This window comes from Oppia nitens, unplaced genomic scaffold (assembly GCF_028296485.1).
Source record: "Oppia nitens isolate AA-2021 unplaced genomic scaffold, nextdenovo-longstitch-racon4-pilon3 scaffold8_pilon_pilon_pilon, whole genome shotgun sequence".
Classification (NCBI taxonomy): domain Eukaryota; kingdom Metazoa; phylum Arthropoda; class Arachnida; order Sarcoptiformes; family Oppiidae; genus Oppia; species Oppia nitens.
In genome coordinates, this window is record NW_026533252.1 from 278882 (window position 1) to 303126 (window position 24245).

At 24.6% G+C, this 24245-nt stretch overlaps 3 protein-coding genes across 3 annotated transcripts in view; all 3 read right to left on the bottom strand.

The window, feature by feature from the left end:
- Positions 1-1860: 1860 nt before the first annotated feature.
- LOC128964030 (homeobox protein BarH-like 2) lies at positions 1861-3123 on the bottom strand. The gene is made up of 2 exons (XM_054310589.1): positions 2584-3123; positions 1861-2064 (listed from the first exon to the last, which is right to left on the bottom strand). Exons 1-2 carry the CDS (start codon positions 3121-3123, stop codon positions 1861-1863), a joined length of 744 nt encoding a protein of 247 aa, XP_054166564.1.
- A 2788-nt stretch (positions 3124-5911) lies between these two features.
- On the bottom strand, positions 5912-11330 carry LOC128964031 (uncharacterized). Its single transcript, XM_054310590.1, has 4 exons — positions 11324-11330; positions 7113-7950; positions 6430-6848; positions 5912-6312 (listed from the first exon to the last, which is right to left on the bottom strand). Exons 1-4 carry the CDS (start codon positions 11328-11330, stop codon positions 5912-5914), a joined length of 1665 nt encoding a protein of 554 aa, XP_054166565.1.
- A 1032-nt stretch (positions 11331-12362) lies between these two features.
- The window catches only part of LOC128964291 (alpha-catulin-like), a 31395-nt gene continuing 19512 nt past the window's right edge, over positions 12363-24245 (bottom strand). The window contains exons 3-9 of the mRNA XM_054310872.1: positions 19530-19649; positions 19078-19437; positions 17005-17208; positions 16851-16937; positions 15898-16776; positions 13594-13800; positions 12363-12659 (exon numbers count right to left, since the gene is read on the bottom strand). Coding sequence (XP_054166847.1) covers positions 12516-12659; positions 13594-13800; positions 15898-16776; positions 16851-16937; positions 17005-17208; positions 19078-19437; positions 19530-19649 — 2001 coding nt within the window. The 3' untranslated portion in view covers positions 12363-12515. The remainder of the gene's footprint in view (positions 12660-13593; positions 13801-15897; positions 16777-16850; positions 16938-17004; positions 17209-19077; positions 19438-19529; positions 19650-24245) is intronic.

The window sequence follows — 24245 nt, forward strand, 5'->3', positions numbered from 1 at the left end:
GGATAATAATTGGAATTATAAAAGACAGCCTGGTTGGGACAGTTATGGTTATGGTTTTGGTGATTGGGGTAATGGTCAACGAGTTTACAACAAATGGTGAAAATGTATTTTATTATTAATAAGTTTTGTTTTCTCCTTATATAAAGTTATATTAGATAAACATATATTATTTTATACAAACTATTATATCTACTTATATTTACAGAACTTAATTCTGTACTTTAAAAATAATTAATTTTTTACATTTTCTTTTCTATATATATAAAATTAATATAAAACTTAATTTTTAAATCATTGTTGTATTTTGTTAACATTATATTGACTATAAATAAAAACTTTTCAATTTACTACTGAATAAAAAAATTATTACAAATAAATATAACTGATTTCATTGTTAAGATAATAAGTTTGTATAATATATTAATCATAAGCAATAAAAATTTATATGATATAAAAACCTAAAAACTAATTTGACTGTAATAGTATAAACAGCTTATACTATATAAAAAAAATCAATATTTGAGATAACAAAAAGTGCTTATTTGTTACAAATTAGCATTTTATGTATATTATTATCTATTCAATAGACTCTCACTTATTATATACATATATATTTAACAATATATAAGTAATATGCACTGTTCACTAATTTTCACTATGAATTTCACTATATATATACAGTATATATATATATATATATAATAATAATTCATTTTTGTGTCCCAAGAAAATAAGCGATTACTTCCACAACATTTACGCTTTAAAAATGTTCACTCATTTGTATCAAAAGGGTTTTTCATATATTATTTAATATATTAATTATGCATTTTTTGCTATTTTATATTAAATTTAATATTATTAAAGATAAAATCGACACTTTTGAAAAACTATATGAATGAATATTGAGCTTCAAATCTATAGTCAATACTTTATTTTCACTTGAATTATGCTTATCTTTTGTAAAAATGTTATAGTAATACATGTACTGTATTGTAGACATAAAGATATTTTTTAGCGATGGAAAGGGAGTATTGCATACAATTTCTCTTTTCTGTGCGTTATTTAACTATTAAAGTGTTGCCACAAAACATGATAGAAATCACAGACTTTTATTGCCTATTCTCGAGCCATGAATACATATATACACACAGTATGTATAGTAAGTGTGGTTTGCTCTCAATTACCACTTCATCGATCACACCACTAGTGGGTAATATGGGTTGTCATCTTTAAGCACCCGTCAACTCTCTTTCTCTGCAAATATAGGGGAAACTATAACAATGAAAAGCGGGTAACAACTCTCATGACTGTATTGTGTTATCGGGTTAGCCATGAATTGCTATTCAATATCATTATGTAAGGTATGATTGCTTTACATAATAAAACACAACATTTGAAAATTTTTGTTTGCAATGTTATAAACGATGTTACATTTCAATGAACAGATATGTTTAACACAATAAATATCTTATTGAAAGCAAAATAAATAACATTTTAGTAACTTAAAAATAAAATTTAAAATAGCCACAATAATATATATTAAAATGCTTATTAATGTAAATTTATTTTAAATAAAGTTTTTATTTTTAAGTACAATTCAAATCATTAACACATTGTATTAAATATGTTTTTAAGGCCTAAGAGAGTAATAATACTAATACTAATAATGAATTATGATTTAACTGTTAATCATTGTAATAAAAATTTAAAATTCTAGACCTAATCACACGAGACATACATTTATAGGAACTTTAGTTTCAAAGGGCTTACCAATGAATGTATGAAATTTATTGATAGTATTCATCATCCATGGATAGCCCTATCATATTGAGCACAGGGAATATGTTTAGCGTTAAGCTATTATTGTAAGTGCTGTGCGCTGAGTGCGGCGGCCAGTGTGGCCTCCAAGCGCTGACTTTGCACCAAAGCCAGGGTAGGGTCGGCAGCGGCGGCGGCGCTCACTATCAGTGCCGTTGTGTCCAATACACCAAAAGAGGGAATGGAGTTCTTTTTGGGTCTTCCTTTAGGTTTAGTCGGCGGTACTGTACATCCAGTTAACATTACCTAACAAATTGATAGTTTTATTTATAGTTTTCTTATTTTTTTATTTATATCATAAAATATACAAAATAATTTTTAAACATCAAATAAACCATTGAAACTTAAATTTCAAACTATTTAATCAATTCTTATATTCATTATTTATACTTTTTAATTATTAATCAGTTTAATAAAAATTAAAAAATTAATTATTAAACTACTTATACTGTATATTAAATATTAAATACAATTATTATATCAGTATCAATAAATGATTTCATACAATTTATATACATTAACGTGAAAAATATATAAATACAAGTATTATACTGTACTAAGCTATTGAAATTTAAACTTCAAATATGCAATATAAAAAGTCTATCTATATATTTTATATTCAAATAAATCAACTTTTAATTAATTAAATTCATTAACAAAATATTAATAACGTATAAATAATTTTGTTATTTTAATTACAGATTGAAGTAATTTTATATTAAAACTTTTAATAATATGATATTATAAATGAAAAGAAATGAAAACCTGTTTTTTCCATTTCATGCGTCTATTTTGATACCAAGTTTTGACCTGTAGTTGTGTGAGTCCCAGTGCTCGGGCTAATTCAGCCCTGTCCGGTGTTGACAAGTATTTCTGTGAATCAAACCTGCGCTCCAAACCCATGAGCTGTAGTTCAGTAAACACCGTACGATTTCGACGGGCTTTACGACCGCTGACTGTTACCAATGGATGACTACTTCCACCGTTTGACGAGTGCTCACTTAGTGGACAATCACCGTCCAGTTGATGTTGACCAGTAGCTGATGCCACGGCCGCATAGTATAGACCATAGAGAGGGTGCTCCCGGGCCAGTATCGATGTTCCTATATGTTTGTTTAAAGCTTCCAGTTGTGTGAAAGCATGTGACATACCTGTGCTCCACTCGTTTATAGCGGTACTCTGAGTGGTCGGCCACAGGTGTTGCTGTTGTTGACTGTCATCTTCATTGACAACAAGTGGACAATCGTGTGGACACTGACCGACGAGTATATCTCGTATGAGAAAAGATTTCTTTTTGCGAAACATTAGTTAATTTTTTAGTATTTTTTAACTTTATTGCCGAAACATCCAAAATGACATCACTTTATGAAAGAATTTATGCAAATGAAGTGTCAGATTGAGAGATGTGCCGCAAGAGCACTGGTAGCTTATAATAGACTCACAAATTGAAAGTTTGTGGTAAAAGTGAGAGCCATCAATGACTCTTACAAAATATCCATTATATTGGATGACATTATTTTGCAATACTTATATACTATAATAAAAGCTCAAAAAATTTTAAAATCAATAGTCCGGGGAATGGGCTATAGATTGTATGATTTTACTCAGAAATATTTCAATAATACATATTTATACATATTTTATAGTTGTTATATGTTTATATTAATTTAATATTATTTATAAAGTTTTAGCCTATAAAACTGATTTTAATATATAATATAATTTGTTTGTTTTAAATTATTTTTTTTAAAAAAAAGTTTGTTATTAGAAACAAATCACTGTTAATGTGAATTAAACAACAAAATAGTATAAATAAAAAGTATTATTTAAATAACCAATTATAATTAATTAAATATAATAAATAAATATTTAATTTTTAAGATGTGTCTGTCCCTTATCTCTAAGTTATATTATGAATATCTGGTCAGCACTGGTAGTAGTTATATAATGTTGTTCAACAAATCAATAGTCATTTGTGTGAATCAGTGTGTTTTCATTGTACTAATCGATTACCAATCAATTGTTGGGAACTGATATATACATTGAAATATTAATACTAAACTAATAATAGCAGAGAGAGTGTCAAATAGTAAGTCATAATTGATGTCTTCTTAATAACAAATTTTAATGACTATCGACATTATCTTTGATTTAATTTTTAAACTTATTTATAAATAATTTAATTAAAAATATGTATAAATGTAGAAAAATGTTTTATTTAAATTAATTAACATTTATTTTACATTTTTAAAATTTATTTCACAATTTTTTAATATTAAAAAATTTAATATTTATAAATACTTTTGTTATTATATAAAAGAAAATTGAAGTTTTGTGTTATTTTTCAACAATCGTTTGACATTTTTTTAGACGATTACTATAAGCAACACTTTTATTGTAAATATTGTTATTTTGTTACATTATGATCATCAAAGTTAATGTATCAAAAAAACTAATATAAGATTTTTATAAATATGTCAATAGATTTATTCTATTATTATAATACAAATCAATATTTTAAAGAAAATTCTTTTTATTTATTATGGGATATAACTTACTGTACATTATGTTTCTATACAAATATACATTGATATGCTATTTATATTTTGATTATCACCTCAATTGATATTATATACACTCTTTTGTATGTTTAACAACATAACTACATTGATAATCATGTATTATAAAATTTATGTCATTTTATAACATTCATCAATATATCCATTGCTATTATATTTATTATTTATTGTGTCTATAGTATTGTAAGGCAATACTTATTTAAAGTTTTCAAATATTTTTTATAACATTTTAGAATTAAATAAATTTATAACTGTATTACTGAAATAAAATTCAATTATAAAATAATTTATGCGTATAATACTTAATTATTATAATTAAACAAGTTAGTTTATAAATTATTAGTAATATTATAATTACAATCTATATTATATCCTATATTTTATGATGAATATATAAAAGTACTTAAGTATAATATTTATTTATTTGTTGTAAAAAGTCATTTATAGATATTTATGTAATGTATTATATAATAGGCCCCTCCTTTATAATTAAAAATTGCAAATAAAATTCAAACAAAATAGGTGTCCACGCGCTGGTGCATGTGTTAGACAATCCCTACCTCTATATAAATATAAAATATAATTTGAGATTTAAAATCAATAATTTTGATTAAAAACTATCTAATCCAACGACAAGTAGTTAACACTTCTAGACACAAAAAACTTATTAATTTAAGTCATTTTTCATTTTAACAATAATGCAAATATAAATTTGTAAAGTGTGTGTTTGTGCATAATTTTTATCTCTAAAATATTTAACAAAATATATTAGTATATTTTGTTAGATAAGTATAATATATTATTTTTATTAAGAATAATATATGATATATAATTTTGACGTATAGAGAGAAAAAGGTTTTTATCTCAATTTGATCACAAATAGTAAAGTCATTTGTAGTTTTCATTGGATGAGAGCACACAATGAATGAAACTTTAAATGAATTTAAACCAAAAAATGTTTGCTTTGAATATATTACTACAAATTTACTTAAAATGCGTAAAAAATGATAACTGTTATGACATTATTTATATTAAATGTAAATTATATATCAATAAGTATTTTATGCATTTTAATGTTATATTAGACCAAAAATTACTTTTGGCTTATCATTGAATAGTTAAAAAAAAGTTTATAATATTGACTTTCAATACTAAAAGTAATATTAATATAAATTATTACACAGCCTTTGATAGCTTTTTCTATTGAGAGTAAATTTTATTATATAAATGTAAAAATATAGTTATTACATTTAATTAGCTTTTATTTAAAAATAATTATTAAAATAAATAAATAAAAATATTATGTAGATTCAATATTATAATAAATAATTAATTTAATTATAAAAAATAATTTATTCTTAATTATTTTTGTAAATTAGTTTCTATTTAATAAATAATGTATTAAATAGATAATTATTTTAATAATATTAAGTATTGTATTTAAAAAATGTATGAATAAATGAATTAAATTGATTTTAAAAAAAGATAATATACAGACTGTATATAAAACAGTATTATAATTGGATAACAACTCTAACCAAAAGATTACCCGACGATAGCAAGTCCTGAGCCCGCGATAAGCGACTAAACGGGATATGACTGATGTGACCACACGGAGGGTTCCTTTCAATTGGTTTTTGAAATGAGTGTCGACTGCATTGACTTTTCTCGGGAATGACCACCTGTTTAAACTCCTGGTGTTTGATTGTACTGTCAGTAAAGTTGTTATTGTTGGTGATATTGTCAACAAAACTATTATCACGCGATTGTCGTACAAATGATAACTCAAATGTTTTATTAAAAGGCCAGTCGAGTATCGAGTCGTACTGACCCTCAATTAGGGCCAACTCAAGTCCAATTGCAAAGTCATTATTTGCCGTACGATTAATTGTCAATAATATTTGGCACAAATAACCTAATAATTAATTTTAAAATCAATTTAATAATATAAACTTACAAAAATATTTGAATAATATAAGAGTATTAATCTGAAAAATATTGCAATTTAATAAAAGCTAATAATTGAAAGTACCTTGTCCATTTGTGTAAAACTCTTCACTGGCCAATGTTTTGGATTTATCTTTAATCAGATCATACTTATCTAATTTACCACTAATGGCAGGTATGAGCCAATTATATTCGGCCACCAGTTTGTCATCCCTGATGACCATTGATGTCTGTTTGCGTTCAGAAAATGARCTCAATTTKGTTAGGAAACCGATTTTCAACGAATTATTTACAACAAAGTTATAATGAGTTAGTGTTAATAATTCCATCGATTGGACGGTTAGAAAACAAAACTCGGGATAACTGGCCGGTTGAAAGAACGGATCGGTACCGCACTCGCTGGTCGACGGGTGCATCGACACCGAGTAATCACGTTTCCAGTAACCGGGACTCTGGTCGACAATTGATAGCTCAAACTTATATGGAAAGGGCCACTGGAGATACCTTTAATAAAAATAACTATTTAATAAATATTGATAATTGCAATAAAACAATACAAATATAAATAATAATACATTTGAATCAATTATATCCTGATTTTATAGTTTATAAATTTGTATATTAATTTGTTTTAATATTTTTTAATTTGAAGTATAAAAAATACCTTATATATATTTTACTTAAGTTATTATATTATTATTAGGATACCATTAATGTACAATTGTATTAATACAATATTTTAACAAAATAAAATTTAAATGATCTAACCTATCATAATCTCCCTGTGCTAACGCCAATGATAATGCAAATGCATTTCGTTTGGGTAAAAGTGTCAAAAATATTTGTATTAGATATCCGTTTTTATAGGTATAAAATGGTTCACTCGTGAGTACAGCAATTTTCTGATCTGTCAAAGACTGGTTCTGTATTGACATATAATCATTGATAGTCCACTCATAATAGGAGACCAGTTGATTATATTTCATTGATAGCTCAGCCGTTTTATATGCCGTTCCGTATTCAGACATATAGATAGTAAGTTTAACCCAAAGGGCGCCATCTATTATATATTCATCACTTTTATCTTCCAACACGTTTAGCGCTATATGTCGTCTATTGCCGCACCCGTCGGGGTTCGGGTTGTAGTCTTGATCGGCTGATGGCCGTAAAAATGCTGATCTCAATCTACACGAGTCTGTATTGGGAATTACTGCAAACGGTTGTCCATCGCTTAGTTTCAAGTAGTCTATAGTTGTACTGCCGATACCATTGCTGTTGCGACCGGGAGTCTCAGTTGCGTTGGACTTATGATTAACAATAGTTAAGACAGTCTTCAATTTATATGGCCATTCAATCTCCGAATCATATAAACCGGTGACCAGTCTAAAGAAAGTGCCGACATATCCCAAATTATCTGAATAAGTAGTATTAGGTGTGAGAATTATCTGTAATCGATATCCCGGTTCAGATATATAGAATCTAGAGGACAGCGCCAGTTCCTGTTCAGTGGTTACTATTTGCCAGAACTCAGGTATTTTCCAAACAAACTCAACATATTTGCCGTTATTTTGATCGATACTTTCAATTTGTTCAACTGTGCCATAATCTATACATTCATTATACCAGTATTATTGTTAATAACATTATTGTTAATTATCAATATATATATATTTCATTTTAAACAATACAAAAATATTTATATTTATTAATTATAATTATTATTTATAATAATTTATTTCAAATATTAAATTAATCTTAATATATAATTTAAATATAATTTAGTTTTTATATAGTAATTAATATAAATATTTTTACCTAATTTAATGATATCGGATATATTAAATAACTGATCGTCGCACTCAATATARGGCAAACAAATAATTAATGCAATAAAATACACTATTAATTGTAACTCAATTCCCATTATAATAGAAAGTTTGTTATTATTATTTTAGTTGTTATACTATTTGTCAACACTTTAATAGAAATTGTATTATAAAACTTGTTAAACGTATAATGAAAACACAAGTTAAGAGTAATGTTTCAAATAATAGTAATGTATTGTATTTACGCGTATTATATATATTTAAACAAAATATAAAAACTTGGTGTCAAAGTGATAGCTAAAAAACAAACTATTTTATTGAATACTTTCAAAGAAGACAACAATACATATAGAAAATTGAACACAAAAACTATTAAATGACTTTTTTTAGACTTTTGAGGGAAGGGTAGGTTAGGTTAGAAAAAATGAGAAAGAAATAAGAAAGGACTGGGAGTTCAACTCGTTATTTATACGGATGGCTAAGCATATTGTCTGTGCGCCCGAATAAACAGTCTGTTTCTTCGTCTGAGAAAAAGCGAAGAATAGAGAAAAAAGAGAGAAAGAGAGAGAGAGAGAGAGAGAGAGAGAGAGAGAGAGAGAGAGAGCTAAAGGAAATAAAGAGCAGTGAACTTATAGGTAAAAGTCATATCATTTTCTTGTATTATTTATTTAACTTTGACTTTCACTACTTGTTTGCTGCAATTGATGTCATTGTCATTGTTTTATTTCTTAAAACTATTATAATATTTATTTTGTAGATAAAAACCAAAACAAAAATATAATAGACAGTACTGTAGTATATAATAATTTATTTATAATTATAATATAATACTTTGATTTATAGTAATTTACAATATCTAAAATTATTAAATGTAGTAGTAATGTGAATGTATTTGATTTGAATTAAAATGTCATCAAATATATTTGCATTTTAATATAATTTATGTAAATAGTATATTATTGCATAAACTGTAAATATTGTGCATAAAACGATAATCAAAATAAAATATGTTTTGATAAATATTTTTATCAATATTATGATTATCATAAAGATTGCTACTCTCTCTCTCTCTCTCTCTCTCTCTCTCTCTCTCTCTCTCTCACACACACACACACATACACATACACATACACATACACATACACATACACATACACATACACATACACATACACATACACATACACATACACATACACATACACATACACATACACATACACATACACATACACATACACATACACATACACATACACATACACATACACATACACATACACATACACATACACATACACATACACATACACATACACATACACATACACATACACATACACATACACATACACATACACATACACATACACATACAGTGTATATTTTAATAGTTTAATAATAATTAGTTATTTCATTTTATTAAATTGATGAAATAGTTTTTTTAATCTTAAATTATTTAATAATAAAGATATTAATTTGATTAAAAAATTAGATTTTTGTAAAAATTGCAGAAAAAACATAAGAAAATATCACTTTATGGTTAACTGATTTTTATTCAAAACTTGTAAAATACAATAAATTAAAAATTCTAATATAAAAATTTTGTTTCTATTGTAACGGCAGCTAAAGTTATTAACAAAAATGCATATTGTGTTTATTTAAATATAACTTTTTAATTTTTATATTAAACTTTAAAAATTTATTGTATTTTTTCTATGTATTATTATTTTGTAAAAAATCTGTTATCATAAAAATGATATATTCTTATAATTTATTCTAATAAGTTTGATAAATAAAATGCTTTTTCTAAATTTAATACTTTAAAATATATTTGTAAAAAAAGTTTACTGAAAAACATTTTAAAATCTATATAAAACATATATACAATATATATAAATACAAGATCATTGAGTATTCAAATATGTGTTGGACTCCAATTAAAACACAATGAAATTTAATTGAGTTAATACCACAAAAAAAATAATAAGTTATATAAGTTAGGTTATAATAATATAGATTATGAAAATAGATTAAAAATTTTAGGTTTAAACACATTAGATAATGAAAGTAAAATAAAAAATATTAAAACATGTTTTTAAAATCAAATCCATGTCATATTCATTGGTTTAATATATTAAGTTTCTATAAAACATCACGTAATGATATAAAAATTAAAATTAACTTTAAACGCATTGTATTAATAGATGAAAAAAATTTGTTATATAAATTATTCTTATATAAATCTCATCGTTTAATACTAAATAAAATTATTATTATTAATATTATTATAAATTATTATTTTGTTAAAATAGCTTTTATAAATAATATTTAAAATAAATATACAAAAAGCATTCATGATTTATTAAATGTAATTTTTATTATTTTTTTTTATTATTATTAATAAATATATATATTTATAAACATTTATAATTCATTAATTATTATATTGTTTTTTTGTTGTAAATTGTGTGACTAAAATTATTATAATTTAATAATAATTAGATAAAATTATAAATATAGTGGTATAATATATTAATAAATATTTGTTATTAATTAAAACAATATAATAAACTTTTTGTAAAATAAACAAATTTATAATAATATCATATGATGATCATTGTAAAATATAAAACATTGAGGACAAGTAAATATATTTTTAAAATTAGTTTAAATAACAAATTTTTTTATCTTGCATTTGTATATAAATTAAGGCTTTATTATAGTATTTATTTTATTCATGGATTATAATGTTATGATGTCAAGACAATAATAAAATTGTTATTTATCTATTATTGTATTTTATACGTTTATTAGTATATATTATATTTTTTTGTTTAATTTTAAATTTAATTAATATTATTATAATTATTAATTTTATATATATCAATATTTTAAAAATAATAATAATGATAATATGTAATAACATTTGATTAAAAACAATTAAAAATTGGCCGTAAGATTACTGTAGTTTATAGTTAACTATATTATATTAATTAATATATTAACAATAAATTAATTTTTTAGATTTAATTACTATCTAATTTAATACTAATAATTTTATAATAATAGTAATTATATAATAATATTAATTTTTTCATAATTCTAATCTAATTATTATATAATATATGGCGTTAAAATTTGAAGACAAACTTAACATAAGTGTACTTTCTATTTACTTATTATTAATAATTAATATTATTAGTTATTTACAAATTACAAACACTTTGCTTTACTTGTCATGACATATATAATATTAATATAAATATATGATAGTATTTATAAATAAATTTATCTTTTTTATAATAAACTTTTATTGAGTGTTACCATTGTTATTATATATAATAATTTTATATTTGAATATTATTTTGGTAACACAATTATTTTAAACATATTATGTTAAATATTTTGAACAATTATCAGTTTCATTTTAATAAATAGTTTGATATTTACATTTTGAGAGTAAAAACGACAAATTAAAGAAATTATAAAAACTGTTTTGATTAAACATCAAAATTGATAGTTTAATCTGGGTCAAAATCCATACTTCCCGGTGCTGTATGAGCCGTACAATATTTATATTGCTAAATTTTAATATTTAAAAATTAATTAAATATTAAATTAATCAAAATAATGTTTGATAATTTTTTTTAATACTAAACTAAAGAATGTAAAGAAAATAGAGAAAATAAAGTTATAATGTTTATTATAACTTTAAAATTTTTTAATCTGAGTATTATATCTAAATACTGTAATAAAAAATTAACATTCAAACAGTAAATTTTGTTAAAACTCTAAATTAATGAATCGTGAATTTGAAAAATGCTTTAAAATTAATACTAATTTATATTCAGGTTTTATATCGTACGGTACAAAAGCATCGGATGTTTTGCTTTGAAAACTATTCAGAGATGTTATTTGAATAATTGATTGAAAAATCACGAGATTATAGGTAAGAGCCGATCACTTGAAATCTTTTGTGTCAAATAATAATAATAATAATACTATTATATAATAATATATTGTGTCTACTCTTTAACTCTTTAATTGTTTGTATACTATGGTACTCAACAAAAAGCATATCTATATAAATGCATCCAATTATTAAAGTATTGTAAAAAAAACTCTTTCATTAACTGATTACACAAATTAAAATGTATTAAACAAATTAACTGAAGAGGAAATGGATTTTTTGTTAGTTTTGAATAATTAGACACAAAAGCTGGTCGTCTGATCACTTAATCTCGTCTGGACTTTGACCCTAAAAGAGTAAAAAAGAAACGCGTGTTCGTCGCGCGTCTCCTTCACTCTGTGGTCTGAGAGCCCGTCGGCCCGCACCGAACTGTCAAATGTCCGGATCGCCCGATAGTCCGCCTCCTTTGATACCCATTCCGCCGCTGCTATCGTAGAACATCTCGGCCTCCGATCKCATCGACGGCGACAGTGTCCGCGCACGTGTCCTCAGAGCACCTTGCATGTCCAAATTGTACTAGGTCAGTCACAYAAACATAATTATGTTAATTAATATTACAATTGATCCAGTTCATAGATTAACAAATTATAGTTAATATAGGAGTTAATCAATAATATTATAATAAACACTACAAGTATTAATATACTAATATTATTTATAATTAATCAATAGTAACAACCAATTATAATATTTTGTTAGATTGTCATGGGCAATTATTAAATGGTCACTAAATTACCATGTTGGAATTAATTAGGATTTTACATTAGTACTAATACTGAAATTTTATCTAATATATCAGTTTGTTTTTTGTTGTTTAAGCATGGTCAAACTCTCACCAATAAATCAAAATGTGATCTTTAATGGTTAACTTCCATTAAATGAGATATCCATCAATTTTAAATAGCTTTCCTATTGAACGTAAATGATCCACAAAATTGTTATTTATTTTTAATTTATTTCTTAAATCATTTTTTATTTTTTATCATCAAAAAAATCAATTTCTTTTAAATATTATTTTATTAATACAGTATATTTAAAAAATTATTTATACTGTTTTATAATATTTAAATACTTTTTGTAAWTCTTTTTTATTTTAAAATATTAAATATAAAGTTATAATAAATAATTTCACATATTATTCGATAGTAATCTTAAAACTAAGATTGTTTAATTATTAATAATTATTTTCTTAATTACTAAAAAAAATATTTTTATTATTTTCTTACAACTGTATATACTGTACAGTATACAGTATATATCATAAATTGTATATTATATTATGGAGCTATTTAAATATTATACATTTTTATTATCAAATTAAGTTTAAAATTAAAAAAAAATATGTTTAGATTTTTGTACAATCATGTTTTATATTACAAACAAAATATATTATAAATACATATTAAATATGTAAAAATTTAATTATTTTGACTAATTGATTGTGTGTTACCTGATTGGCACAATTGGCACAGTTTTTGGCAACTAAATTAATAACGGACATCAAGTTTTTGGTCTCTTGGATCACATTATCTACTTTAGTAAAAGTGGCCGCTTTGCCGACCGTAACGTTTTTGACGGCAAACTGCAATTGTTGGACAAATGTCGGCACTTTGTCCACATTATCCAACAGTTCCTTCTTTGGCGGACCCGATGGCACCTAAAAATAATATTATTATCATTATTATAAATTTATATATTATGTATGTTATATTTAATATCGATTTAATGTGTATATCATATATTTTTTAGTATATTTAATATTAATTTATATATCATTATTTTACTTATTATTTTTTGTTATTTGAATGTAAAAACAGTTAATTAATATGTTTAAACTAATAAAGTGCTTTTTTGCTAATATATGTTATATAACATTAAAACATTAGATTTACTAACAAATTTGAATTTGTACTGYAATTACTAATTATATTTACGACTTAATAATAGCTATTAATTTTCTATTTATTAATCATCTGTTTAAATAACTTTATTTAATGTCAAGTAAAATGTCAAAAAAATATTATGTTTGTGTCACTCAATAAAATTAAATATGACATTCAAATTATACAACAACATACTGTATACTGTATAATGCATTCACACGTTTTGTGTCATATAATGTTTGTCTAATAATATATAATATTGAATTTGATATATAGTTTATAGTGAAAGATAAACTAAAAATAAATTTTGATAAGAATTAAAGTTTTATACATAAAATCTGGTGATTTGTTTTGACACATATTTAAATGACATGTTTTAATGCAACAGCACTATACTGTATATATACTGTACTTGAAATATAATTAAAACATATATTTTTATAAATTATATTAATATTAATATAAATTATATATTTTACATAATTTTTTATTTACTTTTACTTACTTATATGACATTATTAATTAAATGCTTATATTACTTAATGCGGTACTTTATGTATAATATAATAAACAATTTAATAAATTTTTTTAGTTTTTATATATTTAGRAATTTTTATACAAATAACTTATAATAATTCATAATATACAGTATACAGTATATACTGTATATATATATATATATATATAYATAAGTATATAAACTTTGTTAAAGTAATAACAGACATATTATATAATAATAGATTATATTTGATATTAGAAATCTTATTGAATCTCTATTTACGACAATATAATATCATAAGACTTCAAACCTAACATACAATTACATGTGTTTATAACGATAACAACTGGCATTTCATACAAATATTATGATATGACATAAAATAGACACTTGAATATCACTATATGCTTACATGTGATGGGATCACCACAATGTCTAACACTTAAATGAGATAAAAAATGTTAGAAATATATATTACTAAACATAAAAATAATATCGCAATTATCATCACTTTCGTATCACATAATATATGTGGTTTATCTATCATTCAAAACATAACAATAGTAATATTACTGTGTAATGTATATTATAACTTTACATAGTATATAAAATTATTAGTGAAAATGATTTTTTAAAAATTATATAATAATTATATATTTAATTAGTATTATTGTTGTTATGCTTAGATTATGTGATAAAACAACATTTTATTTCTATTATTAGCTCACATATAATTGTTAAACTTTCTGACGATTATGTACTCTAATGTCTATATTTTATGTGTCATTTAGTAAATGCAATTTCATAATATAGCAAAAATAGATTATAAGTAAATGTAAATACTAGATGTTTAGTTTAACACTTAGTAAAATCTATAATATTAGATAAACGTACTTTAATAAAAATAATATTAATATAAATGTTTTAATATTAATAATTTTAATATTAGTGATTCTAAAATAACATTTAATATTAGTTGCAAAGACAATAGATAATAATTAATATACCGGTATTAATATTTTAATAAAATATGAAATATAAAATTACTAATTATCTAAAAATTATATGTATAAAAATATACTCTACTATGATATGTATATCAATAGTTAAAATTGTTATACTTATTTAAAAGTGATATAAAGTGTTAATTAAAAATAATATTAAATAAAAATATAACTTTTTCATATATATTTATATTTTTGTGAAAGTATTTTAAATATGTTTTATTTGTAAATTAACATAAATATACAAATATAATATTTCAGTGTATAAACAACTAGTGAAACCAAAATGCTTATTAAATAAATATTTTTTTAAATATGTCAGCAAATAAAATAAGAGTCAGAAAATTGAGGATAAAAGTGATGATTACCTGATAAGAGAAATGTCTGACAATTTTGTATAGTTTATTGCCCTCATCAGCGAAGAACTCTGCCTGAGTGAAGAGGTCTTGTGTTGTCTTGAGTTCACCCTCTCCTCTGGTGAACTGAAGCATAGATGTGGCCATCGTTGACATAGATTTTACTTTACGTGCGATATCATTATCATCTTCAGCGTTGGATGCCTTGCCCTCAACATCTGTTCCCATATCGGTATCACTTGACTGTCCTTTTCCTTTGCTTTCTTCGTCCGAATATCGCGACGACATATTGCCGGCAGCATTAGGATTGGGCATAACTTTGCTCATCGATGGACTCCCGGTGTTCATTGGGTTTGTCATCTGACTGGCGCCGAACGGCTGTGTCGACCGCATTGTCGACGTGGAGGTTCCGGCGGCTGCTGTACTCAATGGCAAAGTACCGGTCGGATATCGTTGTTGCGGCAAATATACTGAATTCTCCAGTTGTGGACACCCGCGAACGTGTTCAGACACTTCGCGGGCTAACTGAGTCAAATCACCGCACAATAGGTGCCAAACATCGGCAAAGACGTCTAAATTTTCTTTGGCTATCTTACTGTTCGGATGTACAGCTAGTGTATGACAGGCAGCTATCAGTTGCTGTCCGTGTACTTCCAGCGACATCTCCAAGTGTTTGGACTTAATCTGTGTTGTGTCGGTGGGCGACGTGTGATGGAGTAGTCGACACACCTCCTGAACCCGTTCACAGTATTCGTTGAATTGTTCGCACAATTCGTCGAGCCGTTCCTGATCGCTGGCCAGAGCTGTGTTACGCAATCGGCCGACCATATCTTGATGGTGGGCCTCCAGTTTGAGAAGCTCGTCRATTTGGTCTAAGGCAGTGTCTTGTAGCTATAGAAACAATAGGTTCAATGGTTAACATAGTCTAATCGCTTATATAGGGMGTCATATAATAAAACCTATACCTCATTCTTGAGGTCAATACTAGCTCTAAGTGTTTGTGTTATGGAAGCTTCAAAGTCTTCGCTCGGAGACTGTGATGATGACTGTTCCTAAAGGATATTCATTTCAATTATTAATGACTCTTAACTAATGGATAGACTTATTTTGATGGCATACCAGGCAAAGCGCATTCCTGAGCAATGAGTTGAGCTCGAGTCGGGCCCGATCACAGAGTAAGAGTATCCTCTCCCGGCGCTCGTGACTGGTGTACGCCGAGTCCGTAAAGTCCTGCGTCCTCTCGACCACTGCAGCTAAGGCACAGTTAAGCCGATCCCTAATGTGTTGGCCAACAAACGTCATGCGACACATCTCTATTAAATCCTATATTAAAATATTTTTTATAGATTTATTGAATAATTTTATAATTTAGATTTAATTAAATCATTAATACAATGTCTTATTTAATTGAATTATGATTAATAAAATGATTTATAAATTTGTTTTATAATTTTAAGAAATTTAATTTAAGTCAAAGAACAAAAAAAATTAAACTATAACATATAATGTTGGTTTTACAGTAAAATCTATATAAATTAAATAATTAAAAAAAGTATTTTATTAAATAAATCTAATTATTTTTAAATAAATACAGTAAGACATATAAAATGAATACTTGTAACTACATTATTATTTTTTCATTAATTTATAGTATCTGTGATTTGTATTGACACAAACATTAAGCTATTGTGTCGATTGGTATCAAAAAAGCTTTTTCCAAATCAATGACTTGTGATTCATGTGTCCATTAGTATTGTTCATCAAATTCCCCGATGTTTTCAACCCATACTATCTTATTGTTACGAGAGTTAGGACTAAAACAAACATCACTGTTAAGGCAAATACATTGGCATCGCATGTAAGACAATGTGAAAAGACAACATTACTTACTAGACTGACTTACAATACAGATTTTACCTGTATTATTATTATTATTATTATTATTATTATTATTATTATTATTATTATTATTATTATTATTATTATTATTATATATATATTATATATATTATTATTATATGTGGTTATACAGGCAACATAAAAGAGGTTGGCCTTTATATAGTACAGTATATACAGATTTACAAAAATTTATATTACAGATAACTTTTTTGTTAATATAAATTTATTTACAAAATTTACATTAGACTTGGTTATAATCCATATCATGGTTATAATATTATAAATTTAACAAATATCTATAATATAAAATAATCAAACAATTTTTRTTTTTTAGCTATTTGCTTGATTATAATTATAATAACTTGTAATATAATACATACAAAAAAAGTTATTTATTCAATAAAATGTTATTTAAATTTAGGAAATTTATGTGATTATAGAGACCTATAGGTCAATACAGTACTGTGTAAAACATTGTGAACTACAAGAATTTGATATTATATATACAGTACATGAATGACAATAAATTTATGGGTCAGTCTATTACCTACCGTTCCTCTCATTCATTCAAATAGATTGGTTTAGATTAAATGATAGTTCAGTATTAGATCCACACAAATATACATAGAAAAAGTCAATTTTGTGCTGAACTCTAATCTTTATTTTGATTGCCTATCGATTATTTGTTTTGTTGTTAGTTTTTTTTTGAAAAGAAATATTTATTGTAATCTTATGTATAATATTATGACTCAAATCGGATAATTAAGAGATGAGTAATATAACAAACGTTAAGCAAACAAATGAATATCTTTATGTAAACATTTGTATTTTATTATATTATATATCATATAATATTTGCTAATATTTATAAGATATGTCAAACAGTTTGACTGGTTTACTAAAATTAGAAAATTATATAACATAAATTTGTTCACGTTTTATCATATAATTAGCTATATTTGTTTAGCAAAAATAACTTTTTATGTTTACAGTATTTCAATAACATACGTATAGATAAATAAATATATTGTATGTTATAAATCGATTTAAAATTTACATAAAATAAATTTTTAAACATATACTATATTTTGTAAATTGTAAATATTGCTAAATTACAATATAGTATTTATTTTTTTATTGTTTTTATTATTTACTTAAAATAATAAAAGTTAATTAAGTGCTATATTATCATATGGTTATTAATTATTTATTTAAATTATTTGTTAAAAGTATTTACTTTAATTACTTTTAATATATTTAAACAATTATTTTATATAATAATAGTTAACTTACATGCAGTCGTCTGACAGCGTTATAAGCGGTAATACATTCATCCCATTCCTCTAGTTTCCACTCTGGTGTCTGGTATCTGGTCTCATATCTGGACACATGACGGCCAGTGCGTCGCATATTAGTTTCATATGTGGCCGCACTGGCAGCCAATTGGGGAATCACACCATCTTTGACTACCATATGAATTAAGTCCATCGCCCGACGCATCTGCAAGAAAACAGTGTCCCGATTATCACGAGCCGTATCGCAATCGGGATGTCTGAGACAACACTTGGATGACGTCAACAGCATCATCGTTGAGCGCTCCAGTATCTGTCGGGCACAACTCATTTGAGCCCTACGGCGCTCATCTTTCAAATCCTATTTTCAAATATATTTACATTGCAAATGGTTTAGTTAGATAACTGAATAAATAATAGTAATAATAATAATAATATTGCGAAATGGCATACATTTTGTCGATCACCGGTGAGATGCGCCAACTCAACCATTTCAGTACCAAATTGTGAAAACGCTTTAACAAATTCAGTAAAATTGGCCACATTTTCCAACCGATTTAAACTAATTGACACCTGKATTATAATCAGTTTAATAAATATAATATATATATACATAAATTTATAAATAGATAATAATTCATTGGTTATAAATAATATTTTTTATAGCATATGCTAAACGTGTTTAAAATATTATTAATACATAACTTTGAAAATATCATTCATTTTTTCAATCTTTTTGAATAAAAAAATCTAATGATATGTCAAATATTGTGAGAAATGTCTGTCAGTCAACTCTCTCTCTCTCTCTTTCTCTCTCTCTCTCTCTCATTCACCCACTCTTAACCACAAAAATATATTTTTAGATTACTATAGTTAATATAAATTTTAAAATGACATGTAAAAACTTAATCTACAAAAATATTTCTTAAAATATTTTGTATAATGATTGATAACAAATAGAGATATATTCTATACATTAAATAATAAGATTGTATAACATTTTAATTCAAAAAAGTAAGTTAAACACATTAAAGTACATTAGCAATATAAGTTATACAGTAGAAAAAGTAAATAAATATAATTTTTAATATAAAACATAATATACTATAGTATATATATATATATATATATATAGTAAAATGTACTTATGAATTATGATTTTTTTTAAATTTCTAGTAATAATTACTAATTAATTATTATTTGTTTGTTAAATACAAATGTATTGTGTTGCCTGAAAAACATCAAATTTTTAAAATATAAATTGCTTATAAATATTATAAATCTTTATACTCTTATTTTATAATTATTTTAAAAATTTTTACTTTTTCCTTTATATAATTAATAAATTAATAATTTGATTGACTATATCAAATAGTATTTAATGTAGATAATAATTTATATTAAAAATATATTTATAATATGTAGTAATATATTAAAGCCTAATAAAAATCTGAATTATATTGATTTATCTGTACTATAAACCTTGTTTCATAATAACTGACACTAAATTTACTTAACTAAAGTAAACTACAATATAATAGCAAAATTAATAATTATAATAGATTTTAAATAATATATTCAAATAGTATATTATGTAAGAATCTGTTCCCGTTTTTTTCTTTAAATTATTTCTATGATTACCACTTTTAATCGGGATTTAGTTACCCGATAGTAAATTTTTTAGAATTCTGGACAAAAATTATCTTAAATGTCTTGGTTATTAACCATGGTAATTTTTTATGATGTTGCTCCTTTCTAACCAAAGATAAAGGTTAGACAAACATATTGGATGCACCACAAAGAACTGGATGGTCAATATCAATGATATTTAAGATAATTTCGGTACAAACTTCCGGAGTCGTAAATTATGTTACCGAAATATCGATTATAATAGTGAATTAGAGAGACCAAACGGACTAATTTAATATTAAACTACAACTTATTTTAATCTTTATATATTATATTTTAATTAAATAATAATTATTTTTCGATAAATTTAATTATAACTCAATTTAATTCAATTTAAATTAGTGTCAGTTTTTATGAAACGATGTTTAGATAGTACTCTAAACTCATTTTGTAGACATTTCATTAATACTCATAAATATTATATGTATATATCATTGATGGGTTTCAATGCTTTATTTTTATAATACTTAAACATATAATGGTGTAAATATATTGTTGACAATTGATTGAACACTATTTATCAAAATCGATGACAATATAAGAAACTATTTTGGTTGTGAAAATAAAAATGCAATGACTTAACCATTCAATGAGCGCTTCAATTGATAAATTGATTGACATTTTTATCACTCATCGCACTGTATGTCTATACTATTTGTTGGACACTCCCTATGATAGCATTTATACATAAATATATCAATATTTAGTAAGAAGGAAAAAAGTTTGATTCAAGTCAATAACTATTTATTATTAATATAACTTTACTATTTATGTGTCGCATAAAATATGATAATATATTGTAGTAATAGTTATAATATAAAAGAAATAGTACCAATTTTGATATCACCTAATAATATGTGTGACCATCATTACTATCTTTTTTTATTTTTATCATCAGATAATGGATCAGATTTTTTCGTTTAAACAACATTAAGCCACTGTTTTCTCATGAAATGTAGCCATCATTTACAATATGTTTATGTCAATAGGTATTACAGTTAGATGTGTAAAAACTAATTTTCTATATCATATAAAGTATATATAGGGTCAACCATTTTGCAAGATATTACTGCTAGTATTAGATTCAAATATAAGTTATTTTTGTAGAAGATGTGCACAAATAATATGCCAATACATAATAAATGATATAAAATAAATAATGATAAATATAACTATAAAATTTAAAGTGTATATAAATATAAGAAAAACTGGGATAAAATATTCATTTTTTATCTGAAATTATTTTACAAACAACAAAAAATATTATAAATTTAGACTTTCAAGCCTTAAGCAACAGAGTTAGCGGTTAGTGACAAACATTGAGTACACCATTAGAGACCATAGCGATAGACAACTGGCTTAAGGGTTGGCATATAAATAAAAATTGGTCGTCAAAATGGCTATAAATTTATGGCGAAAGTGTATGTGTAGTAAAATAAATTGAAAACTATTTTACTTATATGTAGTGAAAATATCGGAAAAGATTATATTCAGTGAAAACTATAAAGTTTTTTTGGTCTAAAAAAGTTTTGTATTCATGAGAGACTATCACTGGTAATAAACTTATATAAATGTGTACCGACACACAATCACATATATATATTTGATGTATTAATACATTGATATTTTAAAAGTATTGATGTATAGTTTTTTAAAAATAAGAATGGGAATTGAATTTAATAAAGTTTTTTTTTATATTTTGATATACAGTAAAAATTTTGCACAAAAAAATTATTGTTGAAACTAAAGTGAAGTAAATATAAATGGATTTGAAATTAAATTTTCATATGTTTTAGGCTTTCAAATTCATGCATTAGCACCAAAAAAATTAACTCAAAATTTTGAAGATAAGTTGATAAAAAAAATATTTATAAGTGAAATATATATATCTATTGGAAAAAGTATGCATTTATATTCATTAGAAAAACAATGTTTATTATTAATATTTGAAATTTAAAAAATATATATAAATTAAGTCTACCAAATAATTAAAGAAATTTATTTTAAATTTAAATTATATATATGCAGTGAACAGATGAAAAATATTATAATTAATAAGATTATCAATCTTTTTCATTATTACAAGTAATTTAATCATTTTTTCACAAAATATAAATAAATATAAATTACATCAGTATTTATAGCAGTAATAATCGCTTTATAGACATCGTGACTGAATTAATGGCAASCCTTGTGGTCACATTTGCATTGAAATTACATAATTATTACACACTTAATATTATAATCATTGCAAACATTTGTCGACACAATAAAAACATAACGACACCCACCCGTGTTGATGACTGTGCAAACAAACATACGGTTATTACACAGTAGAATAGTTATCAAACGGCAATCTTATCCACAATTTTATACAATTTGTATGTCATTTGTTTAAAATACAGTATTGTGTCACTTTTAAGACACATGAAAATACTAAACTCAACAATAAACAGTGTGTGTATGTGTGTGTGTAATCAGTATCACCAGTAATATGCTGTTTGTAAACACCACTAATCATTTTGACGGCTCATTATTTGCAGATTAAGTGGGATTTAATAAGTCAGTCAAGTTTTTTCATGAACTAAGAGAAAAAAATAGTTATCAATGTAAGTGTAGGGAATGGGCTTATATGTGTTAGTGGCATAGTTTAACAAATATTAGGTAATATAGATTTATATACAGATATATATAAATTCAATATAAATATAGATTAAATTTAGTTTTCTTTGCGATTTATAGTGAATGTCTCTGAAAAAAACGATTGAATTGTGAATTCAAGCAAAGAATTTTTATAGCTGTGTCTGTCGTCTCTCTCTCTCTCTCTCTCTCTCTCTCTCTCTCTCTCTATTGTCGGTGTCTCTCTCGGTGTCTGTCTATCTGTATGTCTCTGTGCTTCACATTTAGTATATGAAGAAAACGCCATTTTATTACATTGATTTATAAATATAATAAAAAATGAGTATAAAATGAGACATTTATTCAATTGCGAGAAAAGGAAAAAAGAGAGAAATCTATACAACATTTGTTGGGACCGACTATGAAACCAATGGCTCGAATAAGAATGTATTGCCTTTTGAAAGGAAAGTTAGTCTAAGAATACAACACTAAGAATACATTATTTTCTTCAATTGAAAGCACAGTTGTGTTTCTCGTAGGTCTGACTTTTTTTTGCGTAAATGCACAGTGCGTTTATGGGTTGATTAGCTAAAGAGAAACTGGGAAGCAATCATTACTAGTGTTTTACTGATAAAAAAAATAATGAGAAATAAAAAACACAATTCTCTGTATCTATAAATTGCTATTATTGAGTAAAAACTTTGAAAACGAAATAAACTGAATGTATGAGTGAGTGAGTGAGTGAGTAACTGAGTGAATGAGAGAGTGACTTAGTAGGAGAAAGCCATTGAATAAACTATAGTAGGAAACGTCGGGTTGAGTTCAAAACCTAACCGACACTAACTACAGATATTCAGTGTT